General features: G+C 49.9%; 1 protein-coding gene across 6 annotated transcripts in view; it reads left to right on the forward strand.

Annotated features, from left to right (window-relative positions):
* sgk3 (serum/glucocorticoid regulated kinase family member 3) overlaps nucleotides 1-21,406 on the forward strand; it is a 189,854-nt gene that overhangs the window by 83,700 nt on the left and 84,748 nt on the right. For all 6 annotated transcript variants that reach the window (XM_038809514.1, XM_038809512.1, XM_038809513.1 and 3 more), the window contains 2 exons: nucleotides 7,811-7,995; nucleotides 20,660-20,743. In XM_038809514.1, the coding sequence (XP_038665442.1) occupies nucleotides 7,918-7,995; nucleotides 20,660-20,743 (162 nt within the window). In that variant the 5' untranslated portion in view covers nucleotides 7,811-7,917. Of the gene's footprint in view, nucleotides 1-7,810; nucleotides 7,996-20,659; nucleotides 20,744-21,406 lie in introns of those variants that run through there.

The following is a 21,406-nucleotide window of genomic DNA, read 5'->3' on the forward strand; positions in this document are numbered from 1 at the left end:
CTCCAATTCTTTCTTCATCTCCTTGTCAGAAGGCAGCTTCTGTAGACCTGCAGTGTGTGTGCGTGCATGTGAGTGCATGTTGTAACCCAGCAGACAAGCCATAAACAAGATAAAAGTTGGGTTATTATAAAAATGCTGAAAGTTACTTAGATAGAAGTGATAAAGTTATTACCTAAAGTACAGATACAAAGATTAGAATGCAGATGAAGATAAAAAGATACTTAAAAGATGAGATTTTAAATCTGTCTCTAAGATATTGTTGTGGGCCCATTGCTTGAGTTCCTTCTTTCTGGACAAAGGTTGTGGTTCGGTTTAACAGCTGCAATGGCTTCCGCACTTAGTGTTTGCATTTTTCAGGTGGATTCAGTAGGCCAAGTAAGTTCTGGGAAAGAGTAGGATCATTGTTCTTCATTAATTCTGTGGTTGCAACGTTTGAAGATTGGCTGAATCTTTTGGCAGGACAACAGTTGATTGCTTTATAACTTCCTCTTTGACTCCCGGTGGCAGAAAGAGAACCGTTCTGATGTCCGAGTTCTTCTTGGGGGTTCCTGGCAGTTTCAGAACTGTGTGCTGCTACTATCTCTCACACTGCCACACATAAATTGGTTAAAATGCTAGCCTAGCCAGTGATGCCTACATCCTGTGAAATAATTTTTAAAAAGTTGACTGTATATGAAGTATGCCTTTGGCACTATAGAGTTCTATGTTTACTACATAATATGAAAATACAGTTATACTGAATACACTCAAACTTTGCACAGATAAGCCCCATTGCTTTTAACGTGAAGAATATGTTCTCCATATTAAAGTAGGTTTTTCATGCCCCAGATATCAATCTTAAAGTAACTATGTTCACAGTAGAAAACCTTTAATGGGATCAGCTCTTGAAGATAATGGCTGATTTTAATGTGATAACAGGGTTTTGTCCACCGGTTTGAGGTCAGAGGTAAGACGTCACCCCCCCCCCCCCCCCCAAAAAAATATCCTTATGCTAGATCTCTCAATCAAGCATTGAGTGATTGGCAACAAGAACCTTCACCCCATGAGGTCACAAGCAAACATGATGGTGTTTGCTGGGTGGTCTTCAGGAAGCATGGGACAGCTGTGCGACGTCAACGAGTCCACTAAGTTCTGATGGACTCAAGGATAACTGGTGTCAGGTGGCTCATTAATAAACCTAATCGATAACCTGCAAGTGCATGCGAGCTGCGGCCATCGGTCCCTTCTCACCTCTGACTTAATCAGCGTAGGATTTCCTGCCACCGTCACGCATCGCCTCCAGTGCAATTAAATTTTTTTGGGGGGAAAGACTTTTGAAATTTTAACTTTTCATACAAAGTTTACAAAAAACAAACAATAACACTATTAACCCCACCCCCCACAACAATATAAACCAAACCCATCCCACCCCCACTTACAGCTAAAAGTGACCAACTCTTTAAAGTACATTATAAGAGGCTGCCGACCCTCTCACGGTGCACTTGACCGGCTCGAGGTGCAAACCTCCATCAGATCACCCAGTCATGCGAGATGCTTGGCGGTATAATCTACCTGCTTGCCACAAACAAGACAAAAGCCAGAATGTCTGCCCCTGCCCGGAGCTCTAACACATCCAAAACCCCCAAAATCGCTACCAGTGGGCACAGCTCCAACCCAATGTTTGGGATTGCTGACATGGTGTCAAAAAAGTACCTCCAGAAGCCCACCGGCTTTGAGCATGACCAGAACATGTGCGTATGGTATGCTGTTCCCCTTAAACAACGATCGCATCGATTCCTCCACCCCATCGAAAAACTGGCACATTCTAGCACTCGTGAGATGTGCTCGAAACATTACATTTAGCTGAATGAAACTCAGCTTTGCATAGGCCGAGGAACATAAGAACTAGGAGCAGGAGTAGGCCACCTGGCCCCTCGAGCCTGCTCCACCATTCAATGAGATCATGGCTGATCTTTTGTGGACTCGGCTCCACTTTCCGGCCCGATCACAATAACCCTTAATCCCTTTATTCTTCAAATAACTATCTATCTTTACCTTAAAACATTTAATGAAGGAGCCTCAACTGCTTCACTGGGCAAGGAATTCCATAGATTCACAAACCTTTGGGTGAAGATGTTCCTCCTAAACTCAGTCCTAAATCTACTTCCCCTTATTTTTAGGCTATGCCCCCTAGCTCTGCTTTCACCCGCCAGTGGAAACAACCTGCCCTCATCTATCCTATCTATTCCCTTCATACTTTTATATGTTTCTATAAGATCCCCCCATATTCTTCTAAATTCCAACGAGTACAGTCCCAGTCTACTCAACCTCTCCTCGTAATCCAACCCGTTCAGCTCTGGGATTAACCTCGTGAATCTCCTCTGCACACCCTCCAGTGCCAGTACGTCCTTTCTCAAGTAAGGAGACCAAAACCAAACGCAATACTCCAGGTGTAGCCTCACTAACACCTTATACAATTGCAACATAACCTGCCTAGTCTTAAACTCCATCCCTCTAGCAATGAAGGACAAAATTCCATTTGCCTTCTTAATCACCTGTTGCACCTGTAAACCAACTTTCTGCGACTCATGCACGGGCACACCCAGGTCTCTGCACAGCAGCATGCTTTAATATTTTATTGTTTAAATAATAATCCCATTTGCTGTTATTCCTACCAAAATGGATACCTCACATTTGTCAACATTGTATTCCATCTGCCAGACCCGAGCCCATTCACTTAACCTATCCAAATCCCTCTGCAGACTTCCAGTATCCTCTGCACTTTTTGCTTTACCACACATCTTAGTGTGATCTGCAAACTTGGACACATTGCCCTTGGTCCCCAGGAGTTCACCCTCCTCAGTGTCTCGCTCCAAACCTCTTCCTCCAAAATTGGTCCTAGCTCTTCTACCCGCTTTGACTTCAGTCCCTCAATCGAGCCCAACTCCTCCCCCACTATCTGCTGGTATGTGCTTGATGTTCTGTCCACTTCCTACCCTGAGCAGGATAAAATCCGCTTAAGCAAGGTAGAAGACTGCCTCATCAAGAAAGCTGTAAAGGACGTTTTAACCCAGCTACGCAACTGGAGATATCTGAACCCATCATCCGTAAGCCCATATTTCTCCTTCAGCTCCCAGGCTAGCGAACCGATCTTCTTAAAATAAATCTACCACCTTGTCCAACCCCATATCCTTCCACTCCACATCCCGCCTAGCAGGCTCAAATAACTGGTTTGCACAGAGGCAACTTTGAAATTGAAATGTTGACGGAGCTGCCTCCAAATTTTTAACGTGGCTACTACCACATGGTAGCGTGTTTCTTCGGCATTAACGGAAGCGGAACCATTACCAAACCCCCCCACCACCCCCCCCCCCCCCCCCCCCCGGTCTTGTCCCCCTCACAGACTCTGCTTCCACCCGGACACACAGCTCCTCCGAATCCCACACCTTTTCAGCATTTGCCGCCCAATAATAGTATCAAAAGTTGGGCAAGGCCAAGCCACCCGTAAGGCATCTGAGGTTGTGGCTGATAGTGGCGGCAGATATGTGATGGTGAGCGGTAAGCTGCAGGGGGAGAGGGTGGTGTTGGTAAATGTGTACGCCCCAAATTGGGATGATGCTGGTTTCATGAGGCGTATGTTGGGCCGCATTCCTGGCCTGGAGGTGGGGGGGCTTGAACGTGGGGGGGGGGGGGGGGGGGGGGGGGGGGGGGGGGGGGGGGGAGAGAACTTCAATACGGTGCTGGATCCCCTACTGGATCGTACTAGTTCAAGGACAGGCAGGAGGCCGGCGGCGGCCAAGGTGTTGAGGGGGTTTATGGACCAGATGGGAGGAGTGGATCCCTGGAGGTTTGGGAGGCCGAGGGCTCGGGAGTACTCTTTTTTTTTTTCTCCCATGTGCACAGGGTTTATTCCCGCATTGATTTCTTTGTTTTGAGTAGGGGACTGGTCCCGAAGGTGGAGGAGGCCGAGTATTCGGCTATTGCGATTTTGGACCATGCTCCGCATTGGGTGGATCTGGAGATGGGGGAGGTGCGCGACCAGCGCCCGCTTTGGCGTCTGGACGTGGGGTTGTTGGCTGATGAGGTGTGTAGGAGGGTTCGGGGATGTATCGAGAGGTACCTCGAGGTCAATGATACTGGGGAGGTCCAGGTGGGGATGGTGTGGGAGGCTCTGAAGGCAGTGATTAGGGGGGAGCTGATCTCCATCCGAGCCCACAGGGAGAGGGGGGAGAGGGAGAGACTGGTGGAGGAGTTGTTGAGTGTGGATAGGAGGTACGTGAAGGCCCCGGAGGAGGGATTGCTGGGGGAACGGCGTAGCTTGCAGGCCATGTTTGATTTATTGACCACCAGAAAGGCGGAGACACAGTGGAGGAAGGCGCAGGGAGCGGTCTATGAGTATGGAGAGAAGGCGAGCAGGATGCTGGCACACCAGCTGCGTAAGCGGGACGCGGCTAGAGAGATTGGTGGAGTGAAGGATAGAGATGGGAATGTGGTGCGGCAGGGGGCAGAGGTCAATGAGGTCTTTAGGGACTTCTACAGGGAACTGTACCGGTCGGAGCCGCCAGCGGTGGGAGGGGGAATGGAGAGTTTTTTGGACAGGCTGCGATTTCCAAGGGTGCAGGAGGAGCAGGTGGAGGGACTGAGGGCGCCGATCGAGCTGGAGGAGCTGATCCGTGGGGTTGGCCACGTAGAGTCGGGGAAGGCGCCGGGACCGGATGGGTTCCTGGTTGAATTTTATAAGAAATACGCGGACCTGCTGGGCCCCCTGTTGGTTAGGACCTTCAACGAGGCATGGGAGGGGGGTGTTTTGCCCCGACGATGTCTCGGGTGCTGATTTCCCTGATCCTGAAGCGTGATAAGGACCCCTTGCAGTGCGGATCATATAGGCCAATTTCACTGCTGAATGTAGACGCCAAGTTGCTGGCGAAGATCTTGGCCACTAGAATAGAGGACTGTGTGCCGGGGGTGGTACATGAAGATCAGACGAGTTTTGTGAAGGGGAGGCAGCTGAACACTAACGTGCGAAGGCTGCTAAATGTGATAATGATGCCAGCAGCAGAAAGAGAGGCGGAGATTGTGGTGGCATTTGACGCGGAGAAGGCCTTTGACAGGGTTGAGTGGGGGTACTTGTGGGAGGTGTTGGAGAGGTTCGGGTTTGGGGTGGGGTTTATTAAATGGGTAAGGTTGCTGTACGAGGCCCCGATGGCGAGTGTAGCGACAAATGGGAGGAGGTCCGAGTACTTTAGGCTCCACCGTGGGACGAGGCAGGGGTGCCCCCTGTCCCCCTTGCTTTTTGCGTTGGCAATAGAGCCTCTTGCCATGGCTCTCAGGGATTCGGGGAGGTGGAGGGGTTTGGTGCGAGGGGGGGGAGGAGCACCGAGTGTCGCTGTATGCGGACGACTTGCTGCTGTATGTAGCAGACCCGGTGGGGGGAATGCCGGAGGTGATGGAGATTCTTGCTGAGTTTGGGAGTTTCTCGGGCTATAAATTGAACCTGGGCAAGAGTGAGCTGTTTGTTGTACACCCGGGAGATCAGGAGGAGGGGATTGGTAGGCTCCTGCTAAAGAGGGCAGTGAGGCGTTTTAGGTACCTGGGGGTTCAGGTGGCTAGGAGCTGGGGGACTCCGCACAAGCTCAATTTTACTAGGTTGGTGGAGCAGATGGAGGAGGTATTTAAACGGTGGGACACGCTGTCGTTGGCGGGTAGAGTACAGTCCGTTAAAATGACGGTGCTCCCGAGGTTCTTGTTTTTGTTTCAGTGCCTCCCCATTTTCATTCCGAGGGCCTTTTTTAGGAGGGTGAACAGCAGCATTCTGGGATTTGTCTGGGCGCATGGGACTCCGAAGGTAAGGAGGGTCTTTTTGGAGCGGGGCAGGGATAGAGGGGGGCTGGCGCTGCCCAACCTCTCTGGGTACTATTGGGCGGCTAATGGCTCGATAGTATGTAAGTGGGTAATGGGTGGGGAGGGGGCAGCATGGAAACGGATGGAGATGGCGTCCTGTGGCGGCACGAGCCTGAAGGCTGCCGCTCCCTCCAACGAGGTACACTACGAGCCCGGTGGTGGCGGCTACCCTCAAAATTTGGGGGCAGTGGAGGCGACACAGGGGGGAAGTGGGGGGCTCGGTGGAGGCCCCGCTGCGGGGGAACCACCGGTTTGTCCCGGGGAACATGGATGGCGGGTTCCTGGGGTGGCACAGGGCGGGAATTAGGAAGTTGGGAGACCTGTTCATTGACGGGAGGTTTGCGAACCTTGGTGAATTGGAGGAGAAGTTTGAGCTCCCCCTGGGGAATATGTTCAGGTACCTTCAGGTCAAGGCGTTTGCTAGGCGGCAGGTGGAGGGGTTCCCTTCGCTGCCCCCGTGGGGGGTAAGGGCTTGGGTACTTTCGAGGGTGTGGGTCGGGGATGGGAAGGTGTCTGACATCTACCAGGTGATGCAGGAGGTGGAGGAGGCGTCGGTAGAGGAGCTGAAGGCTAAGTGGGAGGTGGAGCTGGGGGAGCAGATTGAGGAGGGGACATGGGCGGATGCCCTGGAGAGGGTGAACTCCTCCTCTTCATGTGTGAGGCTTAGCCTCATCCAGTTTAAGGTGCTGCACCGGGCCCACATGTCCAGGTCTAGGATGAGCAGGTTCTTTGGGGGCGAAGACAGGTGTGTCAGGTGTTCGGGTAGTCCAGCGAACCATGCCCATATGTTCTGGGCATGCCCGGCACTGGAGGAATTCTGGAAGGGGATGGCGAGGACGGTGTCGAGGGTGGTAGGATCCAGGGTCAAGCCAGGCTGGGGACTCGCGATGGTTGGGGTGGAGCCGGGAGTGCAGGAGGTGAAAGAGGCCGATGTTTTGGCCTTTGCGTCCCTAGTAGCCCGGCGGAGGATCTTGCTGCAGTGGAAAGATGCGAGACCTCCGAATGTGGAGACCTGGATTAATGACATGGCGGGATTCATTAAGCTGGAGAGGGTCAAGTTCGCCCTGAGGGGGTTGGTACAAGGGTTCTTTAGGAGGTGGCAGCCATTCCTCGACTTACTGGCTCAACGATAAGGAACTAGGTCAGTAGCAGCAGCAACTCGGGGTGGGGGGGGTGAAAGGGGAGGAAAAGGGGGGGGAGAGGAAAGGGGGAGGAAAAGGGGGGGGGAGTGAAAGGGGGGGTTTTAGGGGGATAGTGTTTAAGTTAATTTGCTTATTGTTAATTTATTTTGTTGTCTATTGGGCTTGGGGGGGGGGGGTTTGTTATATGCAGTGGTACGGGTGCTGAGGGTGTTTATTATTGTTATTGCTATTATTGTTCTGTTGATATTTTTCAAAAATTCGAATTAAAATTATTTACAAAAGAAAAGGCCAAGCCACCTGTAGAATTTAATGTGCCTGGCTGCCATTGACTTAGTCTCCATCTCAGTGGTATAAAAAATATATATTTTATCCTCATGGTATGATATAATAAATAATGGTAGGCTACTTCTATGAAGAATTTTCTTGTTCACTCCAGCCAGCATGTATAGATTACACACAAACCTAGTCCCTCTTGTCAAGAAGAAGGAAATTGTTTGAAAACAATTATGGACTGAACTGATCTCTTCACACAGCTTCTCTACTGTTGTTAGCACTATACTCCGTATGCTTCACCTGTATGCTTCACACTGTTATGTATTTACATTGTGCATTTATCATATGTCCTATATTTTTTTCATGCATGGAACGATCTGCCTGAACTGTTCGCAGAACAATACTTTTCACTGTACCTCCATACATGTGATAATAAATCTAATAACCTGACACAGCATCATGCCGAGATGGCCACTGTTCCTATCGTCCAAATAAGATCATTTGTTCTTTTCTAGGTGACATAATGGATGTACAGGTTTGTGCACATGAGTTAATGGTTTTGGATAAAAGCATATAAAATTCAACGTTCAGTTTTGGAACGAGTAATTGACACCGAACAAAAATGGATTCAAAATCAACTCACCCCAATGTCAGTATTCCCAGCTTTGATGAACATCATGAGAAAAAAAAGCGATACACTGTAAGTATTGAACAAAAGTTTCTTTGACTAATATTCTGGGAGTTTTTTTGATAAAATATTTAAATACTTTCTAAGGCGAAGGGTACTTTGCAAACTATTTGGCTTATTTCCATAATTAGAATATTTTCATACCATGTAATCAATTTGGGAGCTTGTTTAATTCCATGCAAATGTTATTGCGTGGTCCTTTATTTATATATACACACATACACACTTAATTTTATTAAACTAGCTAAAATTAAAGGTGGAATGTGCAAAGCCAGAGTGAATGATAAATGTTACCATTTATATAATAGCTAGCATTTTCCTTTCACCTTGCAGGTAATAAGCCCCTGTGCAAAATATGAGGAGGTTGGGCGACTGGAGTAGGTATGACAAGGGAAATTGGATGAGATTTGGGGCCTCACGGTAGCATGGTGGTTAGCATCAATGCTTCACAGCTCCAGGGTCCCAGGTTCGATTCCCGGCTGGGTCACTGTCTGTGTGGAGTCTGCACGTCCTCCCCGTGTGTGCGTGGGTTTCCTCCGGGTGCTCCGGTTTCCTCCCACAGTCCAAAGATGTGCGGGTTAGGTGGATTGGCCATGCTAAATTGCCCATAGTGTAAGGTTAATGGGGGGATTGTTGGGTTACGGGTATACGGGTTACGTGGGTTTAAGTAGGGTGATCATTGCTCGGCACAACATCGAGGGCCGAAGGGCCTGTTCTGTGCTGTACTGTTCTATGTTCTATGTTCTATGATGGTTCAGTAGGATAAAAGTAAATTACTGTGGATGCTGGAATCTGAAACAAAAAGAGAAAATGCTGGTCAATTTCAGCAGGTCTGACAGCATTTGGAGAGAGAGCGAGAGAGAGAAGATAATGTTTCTAGCCTGGATGACTTGGGAATAGAAAATATTGAAAGATGGCAAGGACTGTAGTTGGGTGACTGATGGGGGTAAGGGAGGAGACTATGAGCTGGAGAGCTTAGTGCAGGATAGAGTGGGTATAAGCAGCAAATTTCTGGATGAATTTATGCAGTGTATAACTGGGAACGGGGCTGGAAAGCATTTACACAGTCAAAGTTACTTGGACTGTGGCGGCATGGTAGCACAGTGGTTAGCACTGTTGCTTTTCAGCGTCAGGGACCCTGGTTCGATTCCCGGCTTGGGTCACTGTCTGCGCGGAGTCTGCACATTCTCCCTGTGTCTGCAATAGTTTTGTCTGGATGCTCCGGTTTCCTCCAAGTCCCGAAAGACGTGCTTGTTAGGTTAATTGGACATTCTGAATTCTCCCTCCGTGTACCTGAACAGGCGCTGGAATATGGTGACTAGGGGCTTTTCACAGTAACTGCATTGGTGACACGAATAAAGATTAATGAACGAATAGATTATTAATTAATTAGCAATTGATAATGAAGATTGAAGGATAATGAAAGTATGAATGAGTGTTTCTTTACCAGTGAGCTGTGCTAACAATGTGGCATATGATTTAATGAAGGTGAAATTATGTGTTGTGGTACTACTGGATGTGTAATTTGAAGTTCAACTTGGGGTTAAGCAGGACACAGGTCATGCACTATCAATTTCAGCCTGAATGAACAGCCAGTTATAGGGACTAAATTATTAACTTCAATTCACTTTCTTAAAAAAATACACGACACATAAATATTAATGGTATGATTGGGCAGCGTCAACATAGATTTGTGAAAGGGAAATAATGTTTGACAAACCTGTTGGAGCTTTTTGAGGATGTAGCTGCTGCAGAATAGATGAGGAGTAACTTTGGTAGATGTGGTATATTTAGATTTTCAGAAAGCTTTTGATAAGATTCTGTGCAAAAGGATGGTAAACAAAATGAGGGCACATCGGATTGGGAGGAATGAACTGGTTAATTGACAGAAAACAGTGAAAATAAATGGATCGTGCAAGCTGCAACTAGTGGGATTTGGCAAGGATCAGTACTTGGGTCCCAGCTGTTCATGGCCTGTATAAGTTATTTAGATGTAGGGTTAAATTTAATATTTCCAAGTTTGCAGTTGACCCAAGACTACGTGGATGTGTAAGTTGTGAGGAGGATGCAAAGGTACTTCAAGGGGATTTGGAGAGGCTAAGTGAGTGAGCAAGCAAGATTTGGCAGACAACACAATGTGGAGGAATGTGAAGTTATCCACTTTGGTATGGGAAAACAGAAATTCAGGGTATTTCTTAATTCAGGGTATTTCTTAAATGGTGAGAGGCTGGGAAGTGTTGACTGTCAAAGGGACTTAGGTGTCTTTGTTCATGAGTCACTAAAAGGAAACCTGCAGGGGCAGCAAGCAATGAAAAAGGAAAATTGGTATTTTGGCCTTTATTATAACCGGATTTCAGTAGAGGAGTAAAGATGTCTTACTGTAATTATATAATGCCTTGGTGAGACCACACCTGGAGTATTGTGCAGTTTAGCTCTCCTTACCTAAAGGAAAGATCCACTTGCCATAGAAGGAGTGCAATAAAGGTTCACCAAAGTAATTCCTAGAACATAGAACATGACAGCGCAGTACAGGCCCTTCGGCCCTCGATGTTGCGCCGACCTGTGAAACCACTCTAAAGCCCATCTACACTATTCCCTTATCATCCATATATTTATCCAATGACCATTTGAATGCCCTTAGTGTTGGCGAGTCCACTACTGTTGCAGGCAGGGCATTCCACGCCCTTACTACTCTCTGAGTAAAGAACCTACCTCTGACATCTGTCCTATATCTATCTCCCCTCAATTTAAAGCTATGTCCCCTCGTGCTAGACATCACCATCCAAGGAAAAAGGCTCTCACTATCCACCCTATCTAATCCTCTGATCATTTTGTATGCCTCAATTAAGTCACCTCTTACCTTTTTTTTTTTTAAATAATTTTTATTGGAATTTTTGAAAAATATATATCAACAAAACAATAATAACACTAACAATGATAATAATAGCCACCCCCCGGCACCCGTAACAACGCATATAACAAACCCCCCCCCCCCAACCCCAATAAACAACAAAATAAATTAACAATAAGCAAATTAACTTAAACATTATCCCCCTAAACCCCCCCCCCCGGGTTGCTGCTGCTGCTGACCTAGTACCTTATCGTTGAGCCAGAAAGTAGAGGAAAGGCTGCCACCTCCTAAAGAACCCTTGTACCGACCCCCTCAGGGCGAACTTGACCCTCTCCAACTTAATGAATCCCGCCATGTCATTAATCCAGGTCTCCACACTCGGAGGTCTCGCATCTTTCCACTGCAGCAAGATCCTCCACCGGGCTACTAGGGACGCAAAGGCCAAGACATCGGCCTCTTTCACCTCCTGCACTCCCGCCTCCACCCCAACCCAAAATATCGCGATTCCCCAGCCTGGCTTGACCCTGGATCCCACCACCCTCGACACCGTCCCCGCCGCCCCCTTCCAGAATTCCTCGAGTGCCGGGCATGCCCAGAACATATGGGCATGATCGCTGGACTCCCGAACACCTGACGCACCTATCTTCGCCCCCAAAGAACCTACTCATCCTAGATCCGGACATGTGGGCCCGGTGCAGCACCTTGAACTGGATGAGACTAAGCCTCGCACATGAAGAGGTGGAGTTCACCCTCTCCAGGGCGTCCGCCCATGTCCCCTCCTCAATCTGCTCCCCCAGCTCCACCTCCCACTTAGCCTTCAGCTCCCCTACCGACGCCTCCTCCACCTCCTGCATCACCTGGTAGATGTCAGACACCTTCCCATCCCCGACCCACACCCCCGAAAGTACCCGATCCCTTACCCCCCGCGGGGGCAGCGAAGGGAACCCCTCCACCTGCCGCCTAGCAAACGCCTTGACCTGAAGGTACCTGAACATATTCCCCGGGGGGAGCTCAAACCTCTCCTCCAATTCACCAAGGTTCGCAAACCTCCCGTCAATGAACAGGTCTCCCAACTTCCTAATGCCTGCCCTGTGCCACCCCAGGAACCCGCCATCCATGTTCCCTGGGACAAACCGGTGGTTCCACCGAGCCCTCCACTTCCCCCCTGTGTCGCCTCCACTGCCCCCATATTTTGAGGGTGGCCGCCACCACCGGGCTCGTGGTGTACCTCGTTGGAGGGAGCGGCAACGGAGCCGTTACCAGTGCCTTCAGGCTCGTGCCTCCGCAGGACGCCATCTCCATCCTTTTCCATGCTGCCCCCTCCCCCTCCATTACCCACTTGCGTACCACCGAGACATTAGCCGCCCAATAATACCCAGAGAGGTTGGGCAGCGCCAGCCCCCCTCTATCCCTGGCCCGCTCCAAAACGACCCTCCTTGCCCTCGGAGTCCCGTGGGCCCAAAGAAATCCCGGAATGCTACTGTTCACCCTCCTAAAAAAAGGCCCTCGGAACGAAAATGGGGAGGCACTGAAACAAAAACAAAAACCTCGGGAGCACCGTCATTTTAACGACTGTACTCTACCCGACAACGGCAGCATGTCCCACCTTTTTAAATTCCTCCTCCATCTGCTCCACCAACCTAGTAAAATTGAGCTTGTGCAGAGTCCCCCAGCTCCTAGCCACTTGAACCCCCAGGTACCTAAAACTCTTCACTGCCCTCTTTAGCGGGAGCCTACCAAATCCCCTCTTCCTGATCTCCCGGGTGTACGACAAACGGCTCACTCTTGCCCAGGTTCAATTTATATCCCGAGAAACTCCCGAACTCAGCAAGAATGTCCATCACCTCCGGCATTCCCCCCACCGGGTCTGCTACATACAACAGCAAGTCGTCCGCATACAGCGACACTCGGTGCTCCTCTCCACCTCGCACCAAACCCCTCCACCTCCTCGACTCCCTGAGAGCCATGGCAAGAGGCTCTATTGCCAGCGCAAAAAGCAAGGGGAACAGGGGGCACCCCTGCCTCGTCCCACGGTGGAGCCTGAAGTACTCGGACCTCCTCACATTTGTCGCTACACTCGCCATCGGGGCCTTGTACAGCAACCTCACCCATTTAATGAACCCCACCCCAAACCCGAACCTCTCCAACACCTCCCACAAGTACCCCCACTCAACCCTGTCAAAGGCCTTCTCCGCATCCAATGCCACCACAATCTCCGCCTCTCCTTCTGCTGCCGGCATCATTATCACATTTAGCAGCCTTCGCACGTTAGTGTTCAGCTGCCTCCCCTTCACAAAACCCGTCTGATCTTCATGCATCACCCCTGGCACACAGTCCTCTATTCTAGTGGCCAAGATCTTCGCCAGCAACTTGGCGTCTACATTCAGCAGTGAAATCTGCCTGTATGAACCGCACTGCAAGGGGTCCTTATCACGCTTCAGGATCAGGGAGATTAGTGCCCGAGACATCGTCGGGGGCAGAACACCCCCTTCCCATGCCTCGTTGAAGGTCCTGACCAACAGGGGGCCCAGCAGGTCCGCATATTTCTTATAAAATTCAACCAGGAACCCATCCGGTCCCAGCGCCTTCCCCGACTGCATGTGGCCAATCCCACTGACCAGCTCTTCCAACTCGATCGGTGCCCCCAGTCCCTCCACCTGCTCCTCCTGCACCCTTGGAAATCGCAGCCTGTCCAAAAAACTCTCCATTCCCCCTCCCACCGCTGGCGGCTCCGACCGGTACAGTTCCCTATAGAAGTCCCTAAAGACCTCATTGACCTCTGCCCCCTGCCGCACCACATTCCCATCTCTATCCTTCACTCCACCAATCTCTCTAGCCGCGTCCCGCTTACGCAGCTGGTGTGCCAGCATCCTGCTCGCCTTCTCTCCATACTCATAGACCGCTCCCTGCGCCTTCCTCCACTGTGTCTCCGCCTTTCTGGTGGTCAATAAATCAAACTTAGCCTGCAAGCTACGCCGTTCCCCCAGCAATCCCTCCTCCGGGGCCTTCGCGTACCTCCTATCCACACTCAACAACTCCTCCACCAGTCTCTCCCTCTCCCTGTGGGCTCGGATGGAGATCAGCTCCCCCCTAATCACTGCCTTCAGAGCCTCCCACACCATCCCCACCTGGACCTCCCCAGTATCATTGACCTCGAGGTACCTCTCGATACATCCCCGAACCCTCCTACACACCTCCTCATCAGCCAACAACCCCACGTCCAGACGCCAAAGCGGGCGCTGGTCCCGCACCTCCCCCATCTCCATATCCACCCAATGCGGAACATGGTCCGAAATCGCGATAGCCGAATATTCGGCCTCCTCCACCCTCTGGACCAGTCCCCTGCTCAAAACAAAGAAATCAATGCGGGAATAAACCCTGTGCACATGGGAGAAAAAAAAAAAAAAGTACTCCCGAGCCCTCGGCCTCCCGAACCTCTAGGAATCCACTCTTCCCATCTGGTCCATAAACCCCCTCAACACCTTGGCCGCCGCTGGCCTCCTGCCTGTCCTTGAACTAGAACAATCCAGTAGGGGATCCAGCACCGTATTGAAGTCCCCCCCACCTCCCATGATCAAGCCCCCCCACCTCCAGGCCAGGAATGCGGCCAAACATACGCCTCATGAAACCAGCATCATCCCAATTTGGGGCGTACGCATTAACCAACACCACCCCCTCCCCCTGCAGCTTACCGCTCGCCATCACATATCTGCCGCCACTATCAGCCACAACCTCAGACGCCTCAAACGCCACCCTCTTCCCCACCAGGATCGCCACCCCCCGGTTCTTCGAGTCGAGCCCTGAGTGGAAAACCTGCCCCACCCACCCCTTCCTCAGACAGACCTGGTCCGCCACCTTCAGGTGGGTCTCCTGGAGCATGGCCACGTCCGCCTTCAGCCCTTTCAGATGCGAAAACACCCGGGCCCCTGGCCATCACCTATTCGGCCCGTTTCCCACGGCGATAGAACCTCACCCCGACCCCCCCCCCCCGAACTCCTCCCTGGCCAATCCAGCAGCAACCCGGTACCCCCCCCCCCCCCCGTCTAGAACCCCTCCTAGCTGTGACTCTTACTCCACTGTACTCCCGTGAGCCAGCTGACTTCTGCTGACCCCGGCAGCTCCCGCTCTAACTCCGACCCCTCCCGATATGAGGTCCCCCCCTCCTCACCTGCATCAGCTCCTGGGCACCGCTTCAGCACGGGGGAACCCGGTCTAATAACCACGCCCCTCGTCACCAGCTCCACCCCCTCGTCCCGCAGCGCGGGAAACCAGAGAAAAGCCCGCGCTTTCACACTGCCCCACCCCACCAATGCAGCTCCCAAACCGCAGTCCCAACCCAACCACCAACTCCGTACAAACAAAGGCACAGATCAACCACAAACCCCCAGTACCCCCCTTAGAACACAGAACCATAACCCACATCGTCTGAAAGCGAGAGAAAAAACAAAAACAAACAGAATAACCCGCTACAGCATAAACAATGATACATGAATTGAAAAACTCCCACAGCCCCCAATCTCTAGTTCGAGTCCAGCTTTTCAGCCTGCACAAAGGCCCACGCTTCCTCCGGGGACTCAAAGTAGTGATGCCGGTCCTTGTAGGTGACCCACCGGCGCGCAGGCGGCAACATGCCGAACTTCACCTGCTTTCCATGGAGCACCGCCTTCGTCCGGTTAAACCCGGCTCTCCACTTGGCCACCTCCGCACTCCAGTCCTGGTAGATACGCACTACCGAATTCTCCCACTTACGACTCCTCACCTTCTTGGCCCATCGGAGAACACACTCCCAGTCACTGAACCGATGGAACCGCACCAGCACCGCCCGCGGGGGTTCATTCGCCTTAGGCCGCCTGGTGAGTACACTGTGGGCCCCCTCCAGCTCCAGGGGCAGATGGAAGGATCCTGCCCCCACCAGCGAGTTCAACATCACAGCCACATAGGCCTGCAGGTCCAGCCCCTCCTCAAGGCCCAGGTCCTCCGTGACCGAAGCTCCATCTCCTTGAACCGATCTAGCCACTTTTTATGAAGTGCCTCGTGTATCTCCACCTTCCCCACGAGGACCGAAACCACCTCCTCGCGCTCAGAGGCCTGCTGCTGCAAATCAAGTATCGCTGCACCCTGGGTTGTCTGGGTCTCCAGCAGCTTACTCGTCGTCACCTTCAGGGATTCCAACAGCTCCCCTTTCAGCTCCGTGAAATAGCGCAGAAGGGCCGCCTGCTGCTCCTCGGCCCACTGCCTCCACTCCTCAGGGGCTCCACCGGCCACCATTTTGTCCACCTTCCCCCGCTTTTCCAGGGGACCTGCTGCCGTTTTTCTCCTCGCCCCACTTCGAGTCCAAACCATAAATCCCGGGAGGTTTTGCTCCAGACCCCTTTATCCACCGGGAATCGTCGAATCAGCGCCGTCTGGGGCCCTTAAAAGAGCCCACAAGTCCTTTTAATGCGGGAGCTGCCGAACGTACGGCTTAGCTCCGCATAGCCGCAACCAGAAGTCACCTCTTAACCTTCTTCTTCTCTAACGAAAACAACCTCAAGTCCCTCGGCCTTCCCTCATAAGATCTTCCCTCCATACCAGGCAACGTCCTGGTAAATCTCCTCTGCACCCTTTCCAATGCTTCCACATCCTTCCTATAATGCAGCGACCAGAATTGCACGCAATGCTCCAAATGCGGCCGCACCAGAGTTTTGTACAGCATGACCTCGTGGCTCCGAAACTCAATCCCTCTACCAATAAAAGCTAACACACCGTACGCCTTCTTAACAACCCTCTCAACCTGGGTGGCAACTTCCAGGGATCTATGTACATGTACACCGAGATCTCTCTGCTCATCCACACTACCAAGAATCTTACCATTAGCCCAGTACTCTGTCTTCCTGTTATTCCTTCCAAAATGAATCACCTCACACATTTCTGCATTAAACTCCATTTGCCACGTCTCAGCCCAGCTCTGCAGCTTATCTGTGTCCCTCTGTAACTTGTAACATCCTTCTGCACTGTCCACAACTCCACCGACTTTAGTGTCATCTGCAAATTTACTGACCCATCCTTCTACGCCCCCCTCCAGGTCATTTATAAAAATGACAAACAGCAGTGGCCCCAAAACAGATCCTCGTGGTACACCACTAGTAACTGGATTCCAGGCTGACCATTTCCCATCAACCACCACCAGCTAGCCAATTTCTGATCCAAACTGCTAAATCACCCTGAATCCCATGCCTCCATATTTTCTGCAATAGCCTACCGTGGAGAACCTTACCAAACGCTTTACTGAAATCCATATACACCACATCAACTTTTTTACCCTCGTCCACCTGTTTGGTCACCTTCTCCAAGAACTCAATAAGGTTTGTGAGGCACGACCTACCCTTCACAAAACTGTGTTGACTATCTCAAATCAAATTATTCCTTGCCAGATGATTATACATCCTATCTCTTATAAACCTTTCCAAGACTTTGCCCACAACAGAAGTAAGGCTCACTGGTCTATAGTTACCGGAGTTGTCTATATTCCCCTTCTTGAACAAGGGGACAACATTTGCTGTCCTCCCGTCTTCTGGCACTATTCCTGTAGACAATGATGACATAAAGATCAAAGGCTCAGCAATCTCCTCCTTAGCTTCCCAGAGAATCCTAGGATAAATCCCATCCGGCCCAGGGGACTTATCTATTTCCACACTTTCCAGAATTGCTAACACCTCCTCCTTATGAACCTCAAGCCCTTCTAGTCTAGTAGCCTGTAACTCAATATTCTCCTCGACAACATTGTCTTTTTCCTGCGTGAATACTGACGAAAAATATTCATTTAGCACCTTTCCTATCTCCTCAGACACCACGCACAACTTCCCACTACTGTCCTTGACTGGCCCTACTCTTACCCTAATCATTCTTTTATTCCTCACATACCTATAGAAAGCTTTAGGGTTATCCTTGATCCTACCTGCCAAAGACTTCTCATGTCCCCTCCTGGCTCTTCTTAGCTCTCTCTTTAGGTCCTTCCTAGCTAACTTGTAACTCTCGAGCGCCCTAACTGAACCTTCACGTCTCATCTTTACATAAGCCTCCTTCTTCCTCTTGACAAGTGTTTCAACTACTTTAGTAAACCACGGTTCCCTCGCTCGACCACTTCCTCCCTGCCTGACAGGCACATACTTATCAAGGACACGCAGTTGCTGTTCCTTGAACAAGCTCCACATTTCAATTGTGCCCACCCCCTGCAGTTTCCTTCTCCATCCGATGCATCCTAAGTCTTGCCTCATCGCATCATAATTGCCTTTCCCCCAGATATAACTCTTGCCCTGCGGTATATAACCTATCCCTTTCCATCACTAAAGTAAACATAATCGAATTGTGGTCACTATCACCAAAGTGCTCACCTACCTCTAAATCTAACACCTGTCCTGGTTCATTACCCAGTACCAAATCCAATATTGCCTCGCCTCTCATTGGCCTATCTACAAACTGTGTCAGGAAACCCTCCTGCACACATTGGACAAAAACGGACCCATCTAAAGTACTCGAACTATAGCGTTTCCAGTCAATATTTGGAAAGTTGAAGTCCCCCATAACAACTACCCTGTTACTTTCGCTCCTATCCAGAATCATCTTTGCAATCCTTTCCTCTACATCTCTGGAACTTTTCGGAGGCCTATAGAAAACCCCTAACAGGGTGACCTCTCTTTTCCTGTTTCTAACCTCAGCCCATACTACCTCAATAGACGAGTCCTCTTCAATTGTCCTTTCTGCCACCGTAATGCTGTCCTTGACTAACAATGCCCCCCCTCCCCCTCTTTTACCACCTTCCCTGAGCTTACTGAAATATCTAAATCCCGGAACCTGCAACAACCATTCCTGTCCCTGCTCTGTCCATGTCTCCGAAATGGCCACAATATCGAAGTCCAAGGTACCAACCCAATGCCGCAAGTTCACCCACCTTATACCGAATGCTCCTGGCATTGAAGTACACACACTTTAAACCACCTTCCAGCCTGCTGGTACACTCCTGCAACTTTGAAATCTTACTCATGACCTCACTACTCTCAACCTCCTGTATACTGGAGCTACAATTCAGGTTCCCAATCCCCTGATGAACTAGTTTAAACCCTCCTGAAGAGCATTAGCAAATTTCCTCCCTAGGATATTGGTACCCCTCTGGTCCAGGTGTAGACCATCCTGTTTGTAGAGGTCCCACCTACCCCAGAATGAGCCCCAATTATCCAGGAATCTGAAACCCTCTCTCCTGCACCATCACTGTAGCCACGTGTTCAACTGCTCTCTCTCCCTATTCGTCGTCTCGCTAGCACGTGGCACGGGTAACAGCCCAGAGATAATAACTCTGTTTGTCCTAGATTTAAGTTTCCACCCTAGCTCCCTGAATTCCTGCCTTACATCCCTATCCCTTTTCCTACCTATGTCGTTGGTACCTATGTGGACCACGACATGGGGCTGCTCCCACTCCCTCTTAAGGACCCCGAAAACACGATCCGAGACATCGCGGACCCTGACACCTGGGAGGCAACACACCAACCGCGAGTCTCTCTCGTTCCCACAGAATCTCCTATCTATCCCCCTGGAGTCTCCTATGACTAATGCTCTACTCCTCTCCCCTCTTCCCTTCTGAGCAACAGGGAAAGATTCTGTGCCAGAGACCTGTACCCCATGGCTTACCCCGGTAAGTCATCCCCCTAAAGTATCCAAAGCGGTATACTTGTTACTAAGGGGAACGACCACAGGGGATCCCTGTACTGACTGCTTCCTCCCAGCCCCTCTCACCGTCACCCATCTATCTTTATTCTTCAGAGTAACTACATCCCTGAAGTTTCTATCTATGACCACCTCTGCCTCCCAAATGATCCGAAGTTCATCTAGCTCCAGCTCCAATTCCCTAATACGGTTTCTGAAGAGCTGGAGATTGGTGCACTTCCCACAGATGAAATCAGCAGGGACACTGACGGCGTCCCTCACCTCAAACATTCTGCAGGAGGACCATTGTACTTCCTTCCCTGCCATCCCTTCTAGATAAAACAAGAAAAAGAAAGGAAGAGCTTACCTGATATTCACTCAACCCCTTAGGTTAGAGGAGGTGGAAGGGTGGGGGACACTACAAGAGTAGTGTCTCGGGTTTAACAACCGCCCAACTTACATACAGGTACTAACAAATCTTCCCAGAAATCCCCGTGGCCAACTTTCTGCAGCCCTAAAGGTAAGTTTTACTTACCTTCCTGACAGGCCCCTGGACACTGCTCCCGCCGAAAATCTGAAGGCCACTTCTCCTGCAAGGTAGGTTTTTAAAGGTTAAACTTAACTTCCCGACTGGCCCCTGGACACTGCTCCCGCCGAAAATCTGAACAATCTGACCTCTGATTGACCACCTAGGTTGGAGGGATTGTCCAATGAGTAACGATTAAATAGATTGGGCCTTTAATATCTGGAGTTTAGAAGAATGAGGTGTGATCTCATTCATACATACAAAATTATTTTAGGGCTCGACAGGGTAGATGCAGAAAGGATGTTTCCCCTAGCTGGGGACCTAGAACCAGAGACACTGAATAAGGGGCAGGCCATTTAAAGCTGCGATGAGGAGGAATTTATGGTAAACCTACCCTAGAGAGCTGTGGGGTCTCAGACATTGAGTATGTTGGAGACTGAGATCGATAATATTTCTACATATTGAGAACATCAAGGGATATGGGGATGGTGCAGGAAAATGGTGTTGAAGTCGAAGATCAGCCATGATCCCACTGAATGGAAGAGCGACCTCAAATGGATGAAATAGCTTACTCCTGGTCCTATTTCTTGTGTTCTTATGTTCTTGTTTCTTTCTTACAGGTGTACAAGGTGCTGGTGACAGTGGGTAGGAATGAATGGTTTGTCTTGAGACGCTATGCTGAGTTTGACAAATTGTACAACGCTGTAAGTTTACATGTCTGTGTGCGGGCATTCGTATGCATGTGCACAATAATACTTGAATTATGATTTTCTACATATTATCCAAGTATTGTAATGATTTGTCAATCAAAATTAACCTTCAGCTATTTATCTTTCAGAATATGCATGTTTACTTTCTCAATCATTCAATTGTTATCAGTACTGTCACCATTTTCTCTGTTAGACATATTCATCTCTGGTGTACCCCAGAATTTACAGGTTTCATTTAAAGACATTCTCTTGAATAAGCATCAGCCCATGGTGTTGGGAGTAGTATATTAGCATGGACAGAGGATTGTCTAACTAAGAGAAGACCGAGTTGGGGTAAGAGAGGCATTTTCAGGATGGCAACCTGTAACTAGTGGAGTGCCACAGGATTCAGTGTGCGGGCCACAATAATTTACAATATATATTAATGACTTTGAGGAAGTGAATACACTCTTGTCAGGTTTGCGAATGACACAAGAATAGATGGGAAAGCAAGCGATGAGGATGACACAAAGGCTCTACAGTGGGATATAGACAGGTTAGAATGGGCAAAACCTTAGCAGATGGAATATAATGTAATAAAGTGTGAAGTTATGCACTTTGATAGGAAGGACGAAGGAGCTGAATACTATTTAAGTGAAGAAAGACTGCAGAAAGCTG

The sequence above is a fragment of the Scyliorhinus canicula genome, chromosome 10 (genome assembly GCF_902713615.1).
Source record: "Scyliorhinus canicula chromosome 10, sScyCan1.1, whole genome shotgun sequence".
In the NCBI taxonomy this organism is placed as follows: Eukaryota; Metazoa; Chordata; class Chondrichthyes; order Carcharhiniformes; family Scyliorhinidae; genus Scyliorhinus; species Scyliorhinus canicula.